The sequence below is a fragment of the Papio anubis genome, chromosome 6 (assembly GCF_008728515.1).
Source record: "Papio anubis isolate 15944 chromosome 6, Panubis1.0, whole genome shotgun sequence".
Lineage (NCBI taxonomy): Eukaryota > Metazoa > Chordata > Mammalia > Primates > Cercopithecidae > Papio > Papio anubis.
In genome coordinates, this window is record NC_044981.1 from 49,054,270 (window position 1) to 49,073,058 (window position 18,789).

At 42.5% G+C, this 18,789-nt stretch overlaps 1 protein-coding gene across 1 annotated transcript in view; it reads left to right on the plus strand.

Annotated features, from left to right (window-relative positions):
- Positions 1-1,985: 1,985 nt before the first annotated feature.
- Positions 1,986-18,789, plus strand: part of TFAP2D (transcription factor AP-2 delta) — a 58,345-nt gene continuing 41,541 nt past the window's right edge. Inside the window, exons 1-4 of the mRNA XM_021937363.2 lie at positions 1,986-3,406; positions 6,871-6,931; positions 16,618-16,783; positions 16,953-17,071. Of these exons, the coding sequence (XP_021793055.2) occupies positions 2,456-3,406; positions 6,871-6,931; positions 16,618-16,783; positions 16,953-17,071 (1,297 nt within the window). The 5' untranslated portion in view covers positions 1,986-2,455. The remainder of the gene's footprint in view (positions 3,407-6,870; positions 6,932-16,617; positions 16,784-16,952; positions 17,072-18,789) is intronic.

The following is an 18,789-nucleotide window of genomic DNA, read 5'->3' on the forward strand; positions in this document are numbered from 1 at the left end:
TATGGAGGCCCCACTCAGACCTGGTAAACAAAGACTCCACAGCAAACATTTTTGGGATTCAACCCCTAGAGCCAACAGCACTCATTTTACTCCTTTTACTTAAAGATCAAGCTGGATATTCTTCCTTTTGGTCATCATTGGTCTCTCAGTCTTCTTACCTCATTAGGCCAAAATATGGAATTTCAAGGAGGGCGGTGGGGCGGGCGGCACTGGCACACCTTGAAATAGGGAGCAAGTGTTGGCTGCTGACCCCATGAGGGGCTGAAGAATCGTGTATCTCCATTTCAGACAATACATTTCAATTCTTGTCGTGTGCCTTTGTCCATTTGTATAAAGCAAAGAGCTCTGAGTGACAGCCCCAGTTAGCCTGCATGAGCAGATCCTAATAAACCCTCCCAAACCCCAACCTAAGAAAAAAAAAAAAAAGCCACATGCCTGTTTGCCTGCGGCTTATTATTAAGACACCTTCTCAGCTTAAACACTTGAAAGCAAACCAAATGAAATGGCAATTAAGACTGAATTACCCCTTCTATCTATGAGATGAGTCTGTGGGGCCAGCCAGTTCTTTCTTGTAATATAGACACTGAGGAGCAAAGCCTCAGTATTTCAGGTTTATAGCCACCACCACCCCCTCCAGGCACTAGACAGCTTGGTGAAGGAAGCTGAATTTTGAACGAAGGAAAGCTCAAAAACTGTTTGAAAGTCAAGAAATCCACTGAAGAGATGGAAATAGGTGTGCACTGCTTCCTTCCTGCCCTCTATTTATAAAATATAACTTCCAAGCATTTAAGGGTTATTTTGGGGGTAATGGTGTTCCAAAACCTAATGCTACTGCTAAACGGTCTACACCCCACCACTACCAGTACTGTTTCCAAAAGGAAAGAAGAAAAGCACAAAAGAGGGGGGATATGGTTTGGGTTGAGGAGTGAAAGACAACATTTTGCCTAAATGTAGAATCTTGTCTCAAATCTTTATTCCCTTGCATTTTTCCTAAATGCATTACCAGTTACACCATTTCCTGATGATGGAAACTTGGGACTGTCCATCACCGTTATTTATTTTTAAAGCTGCTGAAAAGTGTAAGCCACCGCCTGATTTTGCCTTTCAAAAAAGGGGAAAGAACCCAAATTCAATGTAAACATGGAAAGATCAGCATTGTTTCCACTTGGGCGAAGGCAGACACCCCAATCTGGGCAAAATTGATTCGGGTGGTTGTTGGAAAAAGCAGCTTTCAGCATCCAGGGAGTGGAACCAATAGGAATGAACACTTACCCATATAAAAGGAAGCTTTAATTAATATATATTTCTATCTCTAATATACATATATTGGAGCTAGATATCTAGCTTCACAATAAAATGTGTGCAAATACTCTCCACAGAGATGAGTCCCCACCTCAGTCGGTATAGAAAAGCATGATAAAGGTTGGAAAAAATGGATAAAAATGTTGAAAGAACCTCCAGTTCCTTATTAGGCGAAGATACAATATTTATTCCTTGTCTCCTGGGATAAATCTCTTCTGCCTATTGTCCTCCCAGTTCTCAGTGCTGATGCTTAATTTTCAAAACTTCTATATTACCAAGGGACCTACGACATCAGCCAAAGAAATACTCAGCAAGTACAAAATCTGTTCCAGGGAGCTGCTTTTGTGCAGAGGGAAAATTTTGTTCCTACAGGTTTTTAAGTGGGTACGAGGCAAGGAGCTATCTGATCCGGGCAAAACCGTTACAATTTAGATATCTATCTATAGAACATCTTTTTCCTTTAAAAATTGGAAAATACAAGAACTTTGGATTTTTTTTCCCGATTCTTTTTTTGGAGGGGGAAATTGCATCGTAAGCTTTCGGAGAAACCCAACATGTCAACTACCTTTCCGGGACTAGTCCACGATGCCGAGGTATTATTACTTTTTTTTTTTTTTTTTTTTTTTGAGCGCGCGTGTGTGTGGCGGCGGCGGCGGTGGCGGCGGCGGTGGCAGCCTCCCCTGTCTCTAATCTATATTGGACCGTTACGTTTAATTATAATCTGTCTTTCGGGGGAAGTTAAGGAAGGAAAGGGGAGAAAGTTCGTTATGACATCTGTCGCCAGGGAGGGCAACTCTCTGCCACGTTAAGAAACATTTGCCATAATGAGCGGGAAAACATAATCCTAATAATAAAAGGGAGGGGGGGTGAGGAGAAAGAGATAGAGACGGAAAAAAGATTCTCAGAAAAGCAACGAAAAGGGACTGATGGGGGAGTAGTAGGTGGACAAGGGGGATGGGGAAAACTCACCCCTTTTGGAATGGGCTTATTCAAGGAAAAGGAAGCAGAAAAGAGGGAGTCGGATTCCCTCCCTCAAATGACTAAGGAAGGGAGCAAGTTGAACGATTTGCACACTGGATTTTTAAAAATATATGGACAATGATTTTGAGCAGCCCGGGCCGAACATCTCGGCATAAACAGGCGCAGAATTTCGATGCTGGGGTCTAGTTGGAGAGGCAAGGCGGCGCGGGCCAGCGCTCTTTTCGGGTGGACTCGTTCCTCTGCTACCGCGGCCCCGGAGTCAGTTGCAAACTTGGATCCCAACGCTAAGCTCCCTGCACAAGTTGGGCAGGGGCTGTGTGTGTGTCTGTGCGTGTGTGTCTGTGTGTGTGTGTGCGTGTGTGGTGTCACCCGCACCTATATAGGGTGGGGGATTTTTTTCCGCTCTGTAGACTATGAGGACGAGGCCGCCCACCCCCAGTTCGCCTGTTTGCAAAGGCTCTCTGGTGAAGACGCTGAGACCCGGCTTCGGCTCGGCCCGAGTCTTACGCGCTCGCTTTCCTTGGAGTGCCAGAGAAAGCTCCTGGCTCTGGGAGAGTGGCGCCTTGGTTGCAAAATGACAAACCTCAAGTTTTTCTGCTCTCCCTTTTCCCCCTCTTCCTTCCAGATACGTCACGACGGATCAAACAGCTACCGTTTGATGCAGCTTGGCTGTCTGGAGTCCGTAGCCAATTCCACTGTCGCCTATTCCTCCTCCTCTCCTTTAACTTACTCCACCACCGGCACCGAGTTTGCGTCCCCCTACTTCTCCACTAACCACCAGTACACCCCGCTCCACCACCAGTCCTTCCATTACGAGTTTCAGCACAGCCACCCGGCCGTCACCCCCGACGCCTACTCTCTGAACTCGCTCCACCACTCGCAACAGTACTACCAGCAGATCCACCACGGGGAGCCCACCGACTTTATTAACCTGCACAATGCGCGGGCGCTCAAGTCGTCCTGCCTGGACGAGCAGAGGCGGGAGCTGGGCTGCCTCGATGCCTACCGCCGCCACGACCTGTCCCTCATGAGCCATGGCTCTCAGTATGGAATGCACCCAGATCAAAGACTCCTGCCAGGGCCCAGCCTGGGGCTGGCCGCCGCGGGAGCAGACGACTTGCAGGTAAATAAGCATGCAGCGAATTTGTCTGCTCCCTCCCCTCTTCGCCCTCCCCCTCCCGCCCCATTAAGGCTCCGTTTGTAAAGCGTCTCTCTCTCTTCTCTCCTCTCTCTCTCTCTCTCTCTCTCTCTCTCACACACACACACACACACACACACACACACACCCCACTTATGGAAAGTTATCAAAACAATTAGAGGAGGAGTGTGCCTGTTCTTTTCCTCTCATTGGATCCAGGCATTTCACCTGGACGCGCGGCAGTCCGGGCGGCTGGGGCCCTCGACCTTTGGTTTGTCCTCACAGAAGTCGTATGTGAATCAACATTTGTGACCCTGAGGGAATAAGGTGGAGGAGATCGAGAAGTCTGGGGTTGGGCCAACTGGACTCAGAGTAAGACCCAATAAATTGATGACCAATCGTACTCTCAATCTCCGCACTTTACAGGGTCTTCCAAGGCGTCCCAGATGTTTGTCTCAGACTGAGCTTGTGGAGATTTTACTACAAATAGGCTTGTTCTAAGAAAATTGTTGGGACTGTAAGCTTGAGCAAAAGTTTCACCAAATTCACTAGATATCTATGGAAAGTAAAGAATCGCAAATGAAAATCTCAAAGGTCTACCCTAAGGAAATAATCTGCATAGTGCACTTTACCGGGGTGTAGGTTGAGTTCAATTCTCTCCGCCTGATGTGCACTCAAAACCACAGCCCAGTTAGGTAATTTACGTGTTTATTTTTGCTCTTCAAGCCATTACATTTTATGTAACATGCACCTCCTTAAAAAGACAAAAATGAGGCAATAAAGGTAGCAAAAGAGGGGAAAAATAAAGAAGGAAGGGAGGAAGGAGAAAAGGAAAGAAGGGAGAAAAAGAAGGAAGGAAGGAAGGAAGGTATTCAGACACTGTGGAGGCCATCACTCAATCAGATGATCCCTCTTCTATTTTATTTCTTAACACATGTTTGCACATATTTTGCCAACAATAGAATTTATAAGTAGGCAATTATGTTGCCATAGGCATATTTCAAACAAATGAACCCACAAATACCCAGAAAAGAATTCAAAAGACCCATATTTTTAGCTCCTTTTAGCTGAAAGTGCAGTTCTATCTGTGAGTTCCTACTTTTTCTGTCTGCACAAAGCTGGCCACCTTCTTCACACTCTCTGGACAAATAGGGAAATAGTCTAAGAACACAAGTTGGAGACGTAAGAGATCCCTTGTTGCGCACAGAAAATCTTTCCTCCTCATTTACCTTTGAGCAAGAGATTATTTTTAAATTAAAGTGAAAGCCCTTACAGTTCCAACAAAGAGCCATAGCAGTAAGATCAGTACACAAGAAAAAAGATTTGGCTGCATAAACCTTGACTTTCTACATTTATATTCACAAAATAATTTTATACGCTCTGGGCATTTTTACATTTTTCACAAGGATCCCCTTATGTCTCAAGAGGGAAAAAATCTGCCATTCAATGCTTAGCTCAACTAAAACCTATTTACTCCTTTTAATAGCCGCGTCTGTTGCTGATTTTTTTGTATCTGTACAAATTTTTTTTCTGTGCTAGGCACAAAGCCGGGCATTTTTCAAAAGAGGGGATTAGAACATTTGCAAGCACTAGACAAAGAGCGAATCCCGTGCAAAAGGACACCGTAGTTTATCCCATTTTCGACTTAGTGCCATTCAACTGGTCATTTATGCAATGTCATCCGACCAAACAACATGTTTTACTTATGAGGGAAAAAAGTTTGTTAAGTGAAGAAACCAAGGTTCGTTTCTTCTAAGAAAATAAACATTGTAACCGTGCGCCAGAGAGTGGGAGAAAAAGTAGTTCACTGCCTTGGAGAGCTTTGAAACCATTTATCATCTACATTTCAGATATTTTGAAACCTTTTCCTGAGCCTATCTCTTTTTCCACAAACAAATGTCCCTTTTCTCTTTTATTACTCATATTGAAGCAAGATTACTCTTACTAAGGGACACACTCCAAGATACTAGAAGAAATATAGTACTGCGTGTGATACACGTTTATACCCTTACATAGATATATCCATGTATGTATATATCATAATATATATCCATCTTTATCTATCTAACCTATGAATGCTATGTAGCAAGTTTGTAAATCTGACAAGTTATTTTCTTCCACTGTTCTTGCACCAAGTTGGCAGAATGAAAAAGAAAGAGACATAGCTACTTCTAAAACAAGAAATGGGGAGGGAGTGTGTGGGAGAAACCCGTCTCTCTCCTTTTATTTCTTCCTTTTTAAAACATTCATCAGCATATGCCTCATTTCAAATGCAACAAATGTAAATATACTTTTCCCTGCACAGAATTTTAAGTGAAAGTCCAATGGTTTGGAGGGCGGTCTAAGTCTGCCTAACAGATGCAAACAGTCTTGTGGCTTCAGTTCCATCTTTGAGTCCCCTAAAAAGATTTGCTATGGCCAACAAAGGAAACTGTCACACCTTTTCCCATCACCGCTTTAATTTATGCTCAGTCTCCAAGTTTTTTTTTTTTCATATTGATTTGATAATCACTTTAAGGCAGAACATTTAAAATAAGAAAGAGCTCGTGAGTAGGTTGAAAAGGGGGGTCTTACAGGCCTGCCTCAATATGGTGAAAATGGGGAGGCGAAAGGGAGCCAGGGTTGTAAAGGTTGTTTTGTAAAGTGGGTTTTTATTATGCACCGACTCTCTCCGCATTTACTTAACTCTTCACGGGCTGTTGGGTAGGTTAACACCCTTCAAGCCCTCTTTCATGTCCAATACCTCGTTTGTTTGTAAAGGAAAATGAGCCTTTAACACATTTCGATTTGGGAAAAAAGAAAAGGACAGACAGGGAGAAATTTTTATTTTTCTTAATCAAAAATCAGCAAACCCTTTCCATCTCTCCAGCTCCAGGGATTCCTCAATCCATTAGGATCTTGAAGGTCTACAGTGAGTGAACCTGAAGGTTTTTCCTTCATAAGGGTCCATTTTGGGTGGCATTATAGGATGTTCCTACAGTTGGGGTAAAACAAAACCTCTATAAGACATCCTGAATCCTGCATATGAAATAGTTCCTCTGTGTCCTCAAGAAACCCACAGTCCCAGACTTGACACTCTAGGTGTGATTTGCTCTACTCAGAAAGTGCTGAGTGTACACTGTCTGTATATATGCTGTGTGTCTTGATGGGGACTCAAAGGGCTTCTCATTCTCTTATGCCAAGATGAAAGACTCCCAGGCACTTTGAAGTGTAATTTTGTATGGTGATGTAAAATGCATACCTTCAGATTTATACAACTTTTAGATTGTAGTTTTTCTTGCAATTTTTAAAAAATTATGTTTGCTGGAAAGCTTGCTTCAGCTCAATGCTTGCTTTTAAATGTCTACTGAGACAGAGTTCAGAGATGGGCTAGTCTAAAAGACTTCACCTACATGGTCATATATGTGAGTATCCATTTAAGTAATGTTATTTCTGTTTCTTTTATTAAGGGCTCTGTGGAAGCCCAGTGTGGGCTTGTTCTCAATGGCCAAGGTGGAGTGATAAGAAGAGGTAAGTAACAAGTAACAACATGTTAACCCTAGACATTCTTCTCCTATCTGTTACTTTGTTTAGAAGATATGGTTGTGCTCAAATTCCTTTTCTGATGATTAAGAAAACAATTATACTTAGTCAATTATTCTAGTCCAACACTGGCATATCCACGTTTAAAAGCCTCCTTTCTTCCATTAAGGTTTGAACCCAGGCTGTGCCCAGAAGGCTTGTGATAGGAGATATTTGTTGCTCCTCACAGACCAGTAACAGAATCAAAGTTAGAGGCAGAAGGAAAGAAAAAAGAAAAAGGCAGAGAGAGAGAGAGAGAGAGAGAGAGAGAGAGAGAGAGAAAGAAAGAAAGAAAGAAAGAAAGAAAGAAAGAAAGAAGCTTCTCACAGCCCCTTCCCCCAGCACTAATACCACATCCTCAAGCAGAGTTTCTTTTTTAGCCCTAAATGTGCTAGCCACAGCCTGGGTGTTTGAGGTGATGGTGTTAGCTTGAGGCTTTGAAGGATTCTGTGAAAGGCTAGATCATTGAGGCTTTAGGGGAGGCTAATGAAACACCAATATTGTAGCTGCCCTTATTTTTCTAAGTGTCCAGAACATTTCTTTCTTTAAGGGAGGGTGGGAGGAGGAGGTGGTGTTAACTGTACTGGATAAAGCTTTCTTGTTCCCATCTGTTGAGGGAAACATCTGAATCCAGAGTTACCCATGGAATTGGAAGGTGGGGGAAGGCAAGAGGAGAGGAGAGAGCTGTTGCTTTCAGCTCTGGCACTAAAGGGGGCTGCATCTCAGATGCTCCATTTTGACAAAAGGTTTTGAACTATGACATTCTCAGGGCCTTGAGGCAGTGCAGATTTTGCTAGCTTCCCCTACTTAACTGTACCCAAAGCTTCTGAAGTTTATTTCCCTAGCAAGCTGAGTAACCCGAGCAGCACACAAGGCAAGAGGGACCAGCTGTTATCCTAACTTCATACGAATTAATAAGATGTGGTCTGTTCACCAAGACTAATTCCTGCTTCAGGACCACAGTTGTCTGCAGTAACAGAACACCAAAAACTGAGTCTCTTCTGATGGGACCAAATAAGTGTCCTTCAGCCCCTCTCCATCCCTTTGAAAGTTTCTTGAAAGATTTGCTTTTCTGGATGCAGAAATGTGCTGGTAGAAATCAGTTGATTCTTTCACATTTAAACTGCAGATTTTACATCCCAATGTCCAATGTAAACTCCATTTAAACTGATGGGGAAAGAAAACAAAGGGTGCTTTTCCTTTGGAACTTGGGTATTGTTCTAGTGGATGTAAGTAGTTTACATTACATTTAAGAGAGCTGCTCATCTCTTGTTGGTTCACCCTATCGAGATTCACACACACACACACACACACACACACTAGTGGTATAGCTCCACAAAGATTTTTTAAATGAGGAGTATTATGCTTGCCATCCACGCTGGTACTCAGACATATGGAAATGGAATAAAATAGGCCCAAGACTGATGAATATTGAATGCACGCTGTTGGAGGAGGCAAAAAAAAAATTTACACAGTGAACAGGGGACCAGGTGAGATGTGCTGATCAGAGGTCTGTTGGGACGGGTAAAAATAAGGTGAGGCAAGAGCACTCAGGGCGCGTAGAGACGTCGGTGGTGCTGAAGGACAGCGCCACTAATTAGGTACGGGAGCCCGCTTCTCCCACAGCCGGCCTTTTGCTACTGCAGTTTTGCATTCAGTTCCACACTTATACCAAGATCACCTTCTCATATGCTTGGAAACTGCATCTGAGCATAAGATATCTGACAGAGGGCGGAATTACTTGAGGCCGAGGAGGGAGCTGGAGAGGAAGAGGCTTTGGAATCAATTGAATTTCTGGGGAGAGATTTATGGGACACCCTCTCACCCCCTCACACAATTCCCAAGAAAGGCCAAAGCTCTTAAGTATCTCCAAAATGTTAGCTACTTTATCAGAGTCACAGAAATTATCCTCCTTAGGTGATGCTTTATTATTCCTGTAGAATTCGGTCCCTATTCGTTTCACCTAAAAATCGTCGTTGAATCTGCTACTTGAAACCAAATATTGATGTCATATGAGAACAGTGAAGCTCCAGAGAGAAAGGGAATGTAACTTGGGGTTTACGTCTGTCTTGTGCGACTAAACCCCCCTTCGTAGGAATTCAGATTTTAGCTGCTGAGTTTATTCCATTTCCACGTGTCTTAGAGAAAGGCCAGTTAACCTAGTTGAGCCGTGGAAAGGAGGGTGTGTGTCTATACGTGCCTGTTTACTCTGAAACAATCAATGTTCATGACAATTTACAAGTGGGTAGCAAGGAAGTGTATTCCCAAAAGAGGGTGTATATTTTGCTGCAGCCTGCCCAGCCCCTCATCTCAGAACTCCCTTTTACAAAACCCTAAAGAAGCCTATTTTCTCAATTGTCATGGCAGTACACAGGACCCCTGATATCAACAGCTCAGACTATTTGTGTTCATAAAAAATCAGGAAGACATTAACTCGAGTGCTCTACTATACTGCCCTACTTCATATAACCCGATATTGTCTAACAGCTGAGATAAAAATGTCTGTTTCTTTTCCAGTTCATGCTTTACAGATGACCCACCACATGAAACATGGTTTATTGCAAAGCACAACTTTTCACCATTTTCTCTCTTCTGCTAAGTTCCCGAATCAATTTACATTTCTAATGGTTTCTAGAATGTACTATGGGAGGAAAAATAAATAGATTCTACTTTCAAAGACCCCAAATGGTGTTCTTGAAGAAATATAGGTGCCTATGTACTTTACATAAGTTAATCACGGACATTGTCCTGGTTTGCAGTGGCGTGGAGGGCTTGGGCGTTCTCAGTTGTTCTTTACATTTGGTGACTTCAACTTGTAAAGAACAAATAGCGTCGCCCTGACTCACTTGTTAAGTGGCAATTACATTATTTTAGCCTGTAATGAAGGCCCGATAGCCAAAGACTTCGTGGAAGAGGGGACAGCAGCGAGGTAATTACCACCTAGATAAAATATTTGCCACCGCCTCGGAGGCGCAGCTCCCTGCGCGCTCACTCTCGGTTAATGGTGTGCACGATTTTGCCCGCAGCTCCGCCACTCCAACCATCAGAACCAATAATCTTTACTTTACCCTGTGCTCGCGTATCGATAGCTTCTTTCGCCTCGGGCGTAGGCTTTGATATGTTAATATTACTGAGTAGCAAATTCTGCAGAGATCATATTAATGTTGTACGTACAGAGTGGAGCTTTGCCTTCGTTGAATATTCAGATACCGGGTTTCAAAAGGCATCTCTTGAAGAAATGAGGCTTCTATTTACAGGAGTCGTCTGTGTTTTTAATCATTAAAAAAAGAAAGAAAAACCCACTCTTTTTTCCCCCCTGAATCTTCTGAGGCTCTCTTATGGCCCCCTCCCCTTTGTCAGACACTGGTCCCTTTCATTTCTTGCTCTGAGTATTTAATAATAAGTGAACAATGTTGATGACGATGGTGATTATGAAGCTCATAATAAATGGATCTATATTGGAATCTCAGGGTGGGGGTTCAAGTGGATAGTGGCTGTGAACCTCAGAAGTGGGCTAGATGAGAAGAACCAGCTTTTCCTTACGTGGGTGGAAAGTGACATTTTGGCCCTAGTCTCTTTCGTGAAATCGGGACGGCAACTAAAAAGGGCGGGGGGGGGGGGGGCGGGAGAGGAAAAAAATGAAAAAAGTGGAGAGGGGAAGCGCCCTTGTTTCGCTTTGTGATCATTCTGCCTTGCAGCCCCAGGCTAATATCAGAAGCTTAAATACTGCCATAGCCTCTGGGCCACGCGAAGAGGGAGCGGACCCGGCCATGGGCAGGCAGGAGCGCTTTCCTGATTGCCCGTGGCTACACAAAATACAAACTACTTTGAACCAAAACATTTTGGGGGAATTAATATGATCTGAACTCTGCACGTTTTAAGAGAGTTTGAGTTTGTCAGATCGCTTAGAGGTGACTGGCACGCCAAGGCAAAGGCACTTACGCCGCGGTATAAACATTGTCAGATCTGATTTAATTTCTTTAAAGAAAAAAAAAATGCTTCCTTGAAATGGAACCTTAGCTTCAGCTGCCCAGTCTGCCAATAACAGAGTAGAACTTTTCCCTTTAGCCGGCCTCAAGGCCGGCAGCAGGCTGCTTGGCAGGAGGACGCGGTTTCCTCTGCTTCTCTGGGTTTCAAGAAGGCGCAGAGCCTTGGAATTCGGGTTGGAGAAAACCGTTGGCTCTTTCAGCAGCTCCTGAAGGAGTACAATTGGAGGAGGATGGGAAGCCTTGCCCTTCTTCCTTTGTCAGTACTCTTCGGATTCCAGACGGACTACCTGGAATCTCTACTCTCGCTAGCCAAAACTCATCTCTATGGTTCATCCGTTATGGGTGAAGATAGAGCCGGAGATACACCTCAAGCCTCGCCTGCCTCCTTGGTCCTCAGTGCAGATTCTGCAGGTTTGAAATTCAGTCTCCTTTATGTGGAATCTAAAACTCTTGTGCCAAAGCATCCAGAGGCATGATTTGTTGGAAATCTTTTTGAGGGGTTGGGGGTTGCAGAGGGGAAGAACAGCCTACAGTCTTTTCTCTAATTTCTTTAACTGCTTTGAAAATCAACAGAAGCCAAAACACTTTCTGCACTGGGGAATGGGGATTAATCTCCCCCCCCTCCCCCACCATACACACACCCTAATATCCACCATTACACGCCTACCACCACATTAAAACAGCCAGTCTCTTCACGCACACCTCTCTTTCTTTTGTTCTGCCTAAAATCTACAAAAGGAGAAGCACATTCGGCCCTGGTAATCCAGCTATATCTGTAATGTTATACCCTTCCCCCAAACAGCACAATTCGCTCCTGACACATCATCAAAGGCCTACTTGATTCCAATTAAGTCCGCATCCTTTGCTGTTTGATTACAATTAATATCTGCTGCCGTGGGGGAGGGGTAACACGGGGGAGGAGGGTTAGGAAGGGTGAGAGGCTAGAGGGGAAGCAGCCGAGAATAATTCTACCCACCCAACTCACAGGTGCACCTCGCAGAAATGCTACCGTAGAACAAACAGGGACAGGAAACTCTTGTAATCGCTTACACATTTTTAATGTGTCAGAAAAAAACGAGCGATCACTGGAGATGAAGAAGGGGAGAAGAAAAATCCCTGCCGTTTGTATTTCTTTCATTTGAATTGTAAACATCTGTTTGGCTGTAAGGCGAACAGAACATTTATTTTGCTCTCAAGATTTGGTCTAATTATGTCAACACCGACGCTACGACAAGTGGGGCGGCGCTGTGGCTTTGGAGAGGATGCGCGTACCGGCCCAGCGCCCGGAAGCCCTGTAGGAAGTATTGATCGCACCTGGAGAGTGCGCGGGGCCTCTCGCCACAGCTGGGTGCGTTCTGAGAGAGGGGAGGCGCGGAGGCCGTGCGTGTGGCTCAGAGGCAGATTTAGAGGCTCCAGGGACTCGCGGCTCCTTGGAGACAGCCGCCGCTGTTTCCTCTGCCCTAATAGCCTGGGATGAGAAGAGAAAAAGCTCACCCAGGCGCCGGCGCTTGTCTTTCCCATCCAGTTGCAGCACAGACGGTGGCAGTGTGTGTGTGTGTTGGGGAGAGCGGGGTGTGGGGGAGTTGTCTTGTCCTACTCCGCAGTTCACACCCTGCAACGGGATAGTTGTTTAAAAAAAATAAAAATGACGGGGTTGGGTGGCCTATAATCAGGTTGCCAAGAATGCGTGCATCCATTTCCCCTTGCACGTCCTTACAAGGTGGGGAGATAAGTAGAGCAAGTGTGAGCGTCTTCATTGTTTAGATGGACAGACTGAGACCCAGAGTCATTGGCCCAAAGTTTCATGAGTCGCTAGTTGGTCAAATTCTTACTCGTAGACCAGTACTCTTTCCACTGCTCCACACTGTCTGCAGGCACTTGTCGAGATGTCCCCAGCTATGCCAAGGCAGCGAAGGTAGAGCCACTCCATGCTTCTTCAAACCGAGTAAGATCTAACAACGTATGGCAGCTGGAGGATCTGCATCCATGTATTTTGTGCCTAGTTTTGTCACACCTGAGCCGGAAGTCTCTGGCTGACTTCTTCCTGCAGCTATGGCAAAGTTGTCCCTTTTATGAAAGCCATGTCCTAGGCAAAGGACCTTGAGTAGACAGTTTCTCATTTCTTACCGCTGTTACCATAGCTACCCATCAGAATTTGCAGCATCACTGAAAATAGAAAGCCCTATCTCCAAATTCCAAATTTAAAAATAGTGAACTTTGTGAAAGTATTGCTTCTGTGAACTGTATATGGAAAAGGGATGAACTCTGGAGAAGTTCTGCATAAATACACTGGCTATAGAATCAAAGACATTCCTAATTGGGATGCTGACTCTAGAATGATTATCACATAATTTCAGTAAGAGCTGACATGCGACACAAGCACCATGAGGAAGTTCAACTAGTAACACTGGGGATGACTACTGTAAATGACTTGGTGTGGGCCAATGTTTCACGACGTTCTTCTTTGAGATCTCATGATTACCATCTGTAGTCTGGATTCCCTTAAAGAAGTATCACTCCCTCAGTACCTTCAATCTAAAGACAAAACCCTGGTGATACTGACCTATTACTTTTTTCCACCTCTCTAAAGAATAAATCACTGAGAAGAAAGATATCAGGTTCCCCATGTTGCTGTAAACTCTACAAGTTGCCAAATCTTTAGCCAGGACTAGAGAGTTCCCCAAGGCTGCAGCAATGCCAAGTATCAAAGCAACAGAAATTCCCTTTAAAGATGCTGTGACATAAAAAATAAAAGACTCTATGGTTGATGGCTAATCCTGAATACAAAATAAATCCTTCAGGCAATTTGTGTGTGCATAAAGCATACTCTTAATATGCAGCTTGTGTAACTTACCTAATAAATGTCTACTTGAGCATAAGCCAGAAGCCCAACCTAGATGTAGGAGAGGGAGACTCTGGGCCCAGGGAATTGGCACGTGGGTGGGTAGCAGACTCAGTGGTTTCCCTGGGAGCAGCTGGTTTTCAACACATAAGGTTCACTTTGCCAAAAGTCTTCCAGTTGGGGGAGATTGATCTAACAAATTCTTTTAAAAATGATAATTATCTACATCTCCCTAAATTAGGTTTCTAATCCACTGAAGATTAGTAAAGATAAGAAAGTTCTAAAATTGTATTATTCCCTATCATTAGCATCCAAGCAAATAATTCATACATATACTCAAACGCTCTGTTCTCTCACTCATCATAAACTTGAAGCTAACTGGCAACTGGGTGAGATTCTTTGTGTCCTCATTTGTATACTGGCTAGTATGCAAGACAGGAAAGTTTATGTAAGAATATAAATTTGCTTATGATTCATAGTGACTGTGAGTAGAGATCCATTTTTAGAAGAGGGCTATGTGAATTTTGCATAAAGACATTGATTTCTGTTTGTTTAATATATATGGTTTAGACTTATCTAATTCCTAAAATAATCAGGATCATAATTCTCACAGTATGACTCTAAAATACAGATTCATAAATACCTACCTTGCTTTCCTGTTCATCTCAAATTTTCAGAAGTCATTTAAGAATTTGTTTTTGAAATGCATTTTGCATCTGTAAGTACAGAGTGAAACTGATAACAAAAGTGAAATTGTAGTTTTAGGTCCAGGAATCTGGGGCAAATTTTTATTATTGTATTTTGGCTTTAAACTCACTAAGAATACGAAGAGGGGGAAATCACAGGAGAATTTGATTTTAGCTCCTAAAGCAGGTGTTTACATGATTTGCCGTTGTATTGGCTACAAGTTTGATGTCAAGAAGTGGATTTTAATTTGACAATTGAGATTATGAACTCTCAGATTTCTAACTGAGAACAGGTTTTCAGGCACTAGCATGGAGGTTTTGGCAGAGTGCACAGGACCCAACTTCTAGCCTGAAAATGGTTGGCTACCCTGACATTCCTAGTGTTTACTCTCCTGGTTTTTGTTGGTTTGTTGTTGTTTTTTGGAGGGGCTTTAGAATGCTTAGGGAGAAAGATCTTGGTCTCCAGCACTTGCAGGGAAAACTTGGGTAACCAAAAGACAGCCAGGAAGAATTCCAGAAGGTACAGGGGTAGAAATATTTTAAGAGTGGGGCAAGGTTAACTTTTTCTGTCTCCTCAGGTTTGGGATCCCTTTGCCTTTTAAAATGTCCTCCCAGGTTCTTTTGCAACCCAGCCCAGGGAAAATACCAGAATCTGAATGCCAGAATTTCTACCATCGATGTAACATTCCATATGTGCTAGTTAGTAAATGAGGGTAGGAGATACCTGGGAGGCAAGTGGTAAGTCCTAGTTCAGTGCTTCTCAAACTTTAATGACCACGTGAATCATCTGGGGCTCTCATTAAAATGCAGATTCTGACTCAAAAAGTTTGGAGGTGAGTCTGAGATTTTGTGCTTCTAAAATGCTGAGAAGTAAAAATATTTTAGACAATGCTCTTCTACCCATTTTTCTTCCCCCACCTACTTTTTTAAAACCTCTTTTCTCTCATAGAACTTTTCCCTTTTCTGGATATGGGTCGTAAGATTGCCCCTAACTGAAGAAATAAAAACATGATCAAAAAGCCAACTTTGAATTTGCCTTAGACCCTTAAAAGCTCTGCCTTCAGATTGCTCAATGCATGAGGCAGTTTTGGATTCCGGAACTGTATAGACACCATGCTAGCAGGGTGGACATCGGCTCCAAAGTCTTGCAGTGGGGGAGGAATTGGACAGTGGGAAATGCTTCTCAGAGATGATCACCCTTGGATCCTCAAGTCCTCTTCAGTTCTTGTTGACTGCCCGAGGATAGGGAACATACACTGTTGTTCCTGGAGGAGATTGAAGCTCAAGGGGCTTTCTGGAGCTTGGAGACAGAAAGCTTCTGTTCCAGGAACCCCAGCATGGCAATATTGCCTTGATGATTTTGCTACTGACAATTATATATTTTTTCTCCCTAATAGTAATAATGACAATGAAAATTACAACATCAATATTATTGTCAGCTAACATTTAATAATTATTAAATTAATAATAATAATTAATTACTGTGTTCTAGGTATTTTGCTGATGTTGAGGGCTGGCATACAGTAGAGGTATTTAACCTACCATCACCTGTATGGATTGGAAATTTCTTTCAATGAGTAACTGGTTTTTAGCAGTGCCTGGGAGTGAGTGACTGTGGTGCCTTTAATTGGCAGATGGATGAGGAAAATATGGCAGTTTTCAAACACTTTGGAAAAGACAGTAATTGTGGATAAAACGTTTCCATCCATTGTGTACATTGTGCATCTGTGTGTGTACATAAACACAAAACCATGTATAAGTAATACCTACTCCTTGTGAACCTAACTATTGAAATTCAGGTTTTTAATTCACTGAAGCGTTTCTTAGTGTGAATGTTACCAAAATTAACACTGGTGAGGCGGTCTACACTCCATAGGATGCCAATGTTTCCTAACAATTGCACACTCACAGACATCTTCACAAACATTGAAAAGACACAACCCTGAGTAGTATTTGAAAGAACATTCAGAGCAGCTCTCTGTGATGATTTGGGGGATATATAAGTACAACTGTTAGCATGTATTCCCAAATCCAGTACAGTCTTTTGATGTTAACTGCCTCTCATGCAGTTAGCTTCTTTCACTGTCACTAACATGTGCTATACTTTTTTCTCCCAAGGTGGCACCTGTGTGGTCAACCCCACAGACTTATTTTGCTCTGTCCCTGGCCGTTTGTCCCTTCTTAGTTCTACTTCCAAATACAAGGTGACCATTGCTGAGGTAAAGAGGCGCCTCTCCCCACCTGAGTGCCTCAATGCTTCACTCTTGGGAGGCATTTTGAGAAGGTAAGACAAAGCTGTATTCTGGCACAGAATTTCTAACTGATACCATACCCTCAATCCTTAGTCATGATGTCTCCCATCTGATAGTGTATTCCCCATGTGGTAAATCATCTCATAATTTTCATCAGAATTGTGAATTTTCAAAACCTAGTTTTTGTTTGTTTTTATACAGAGCAAAATCGAAGAATGGGGGCCGCTGCCTGAGAGAGAAATTGGATAGGCTTGGCTTAAACTTACCAGCAGGAAGACGGAAAGCAGCTAATGTCACCCTCCTCACTTCCTTGGTCGAAGGTATGACTTTTCAATTTAGCAAAATAATGCTGGAAGGTTAGCATGTCTTTGAAACTCAGGTTTGTTAGATTATGCTGTTTCATTTTTGTCTGTACCATTAAGCAAGTCAGTTAACAGTTAAGGTAAATTTCCTAAATTATCTTGACAATGATGATTCAATTAGACTTAATATAAGATTTAGATAATTCATAAAATATCATTTAATTTACTAATCTTGGTAGTAATAGGAAATAAGACAATGGAAGTTTTGGGTACTTCTCCAAATAGCCTCTAAGTAACAGCAACATGAAATTGGCAGTGCTCTTGTCATTTGCATTATTGTTTATTTTAGAGTTTAAGTAAATCTAACTTAACTCATTGTAATTCAGTACAACATGATCTACAGGAGAAATAACCCTTTATGAAGAGTTCACAGGGGTCTAGGCATGATACTGAGACTGAAAGCATATTGTATTAATCCTAGTAGACCTCTCTAAAGACATGGTGAATTTTCATGGCTGTATGGGTGGATAAGCTCAGCTCAGTTGGAGAGATGTTGAGGTTAACCAGTAGTATAGAAAGAGAAATGGAAATAAATATATTCCCAGAAGTTGTTTTATATCCAACTTACCTTTTCCCTTTTTTTCTCCTATTAATGTCTAAACTTTACATATTCTTATTCAATCTTCTTTTAAGGAGAAGTATTGTTGAAAGTTTTTTTTTAACATTGTGGGGAACTTTTTGAATGTCAAAGGAAAGTTCTTTCATCATGCAGAATGCTATTGTTTAAAATATAAAAGGCCGGGGCCTTTTGCCAAGCCTCACCTTGAACACATCTGTGTTACTTCATGCATTCGTTATTTGCCTATATGGCACTGTAGGAAGTAGTGAGTGAAACACAAAACCAAATATCTATAATTTTTTTCAGATTTTCAGTATGTAGCATTTACTGTACAACATTGAGAAGTAGTGTGTTCTTGACATTTGTCTTGGCAGAATTGCTTTGGTGATTTTGTTCTTAACAGCCATCTTTGCTGTGTTCCCTGATAGTAGTCATGATAATAACAACCACAACAATAATATTATTGACAACTGACATTTACTGTGTTATTATTACCATGTTCTAGGTCTTGTGCTGTGTTTGCCTGTGTGTGCTGGTACTAAAGGCTCGCATATGGTAGATGGCTGTAACCTATCATACACCCACATTGGGGAAGAGCAAAGTAGAAAAAAATGACTAATGGGTTGATTCCAAAGGGAGACAGATTTCTACTCATTTTAAGTAAAAATGGGGGTAAAATTATAGTTATCCTTGTTTAAAAATACAACAAAACACTTGCTCAGGATAATAGAGGGGATTCAAGGATCATATGGATGATAGGACTTGAGTAGTCCTCAAACCCAACTCCACAGTAGAGTCAATTGAAAAGGTTTCTTACAAAGTGCCTGGGTCTCATCCCCAAATCAACTGAAACTCATTCTGTGGGGATGGCTTAGGCATCTAAAGTTTTTAAAACTCCCTAGGTGATTCTGATGTATAATGATGTTTAAATATCATTGATTTAATTGTTCCTTGGAATCCTTTTCACTACCCAGGATGATTGTTTATGAATGCTCATGAAATTTCTAACTGGTTTGAAAATTATCAATCCTAGTAAAGACTTTTCTCCATGCTGTCTATGAAAGTACTGGTCAGTACAAAACGGAAGAGCCACAAAAAGTATGTTCGCAGTTCTTAC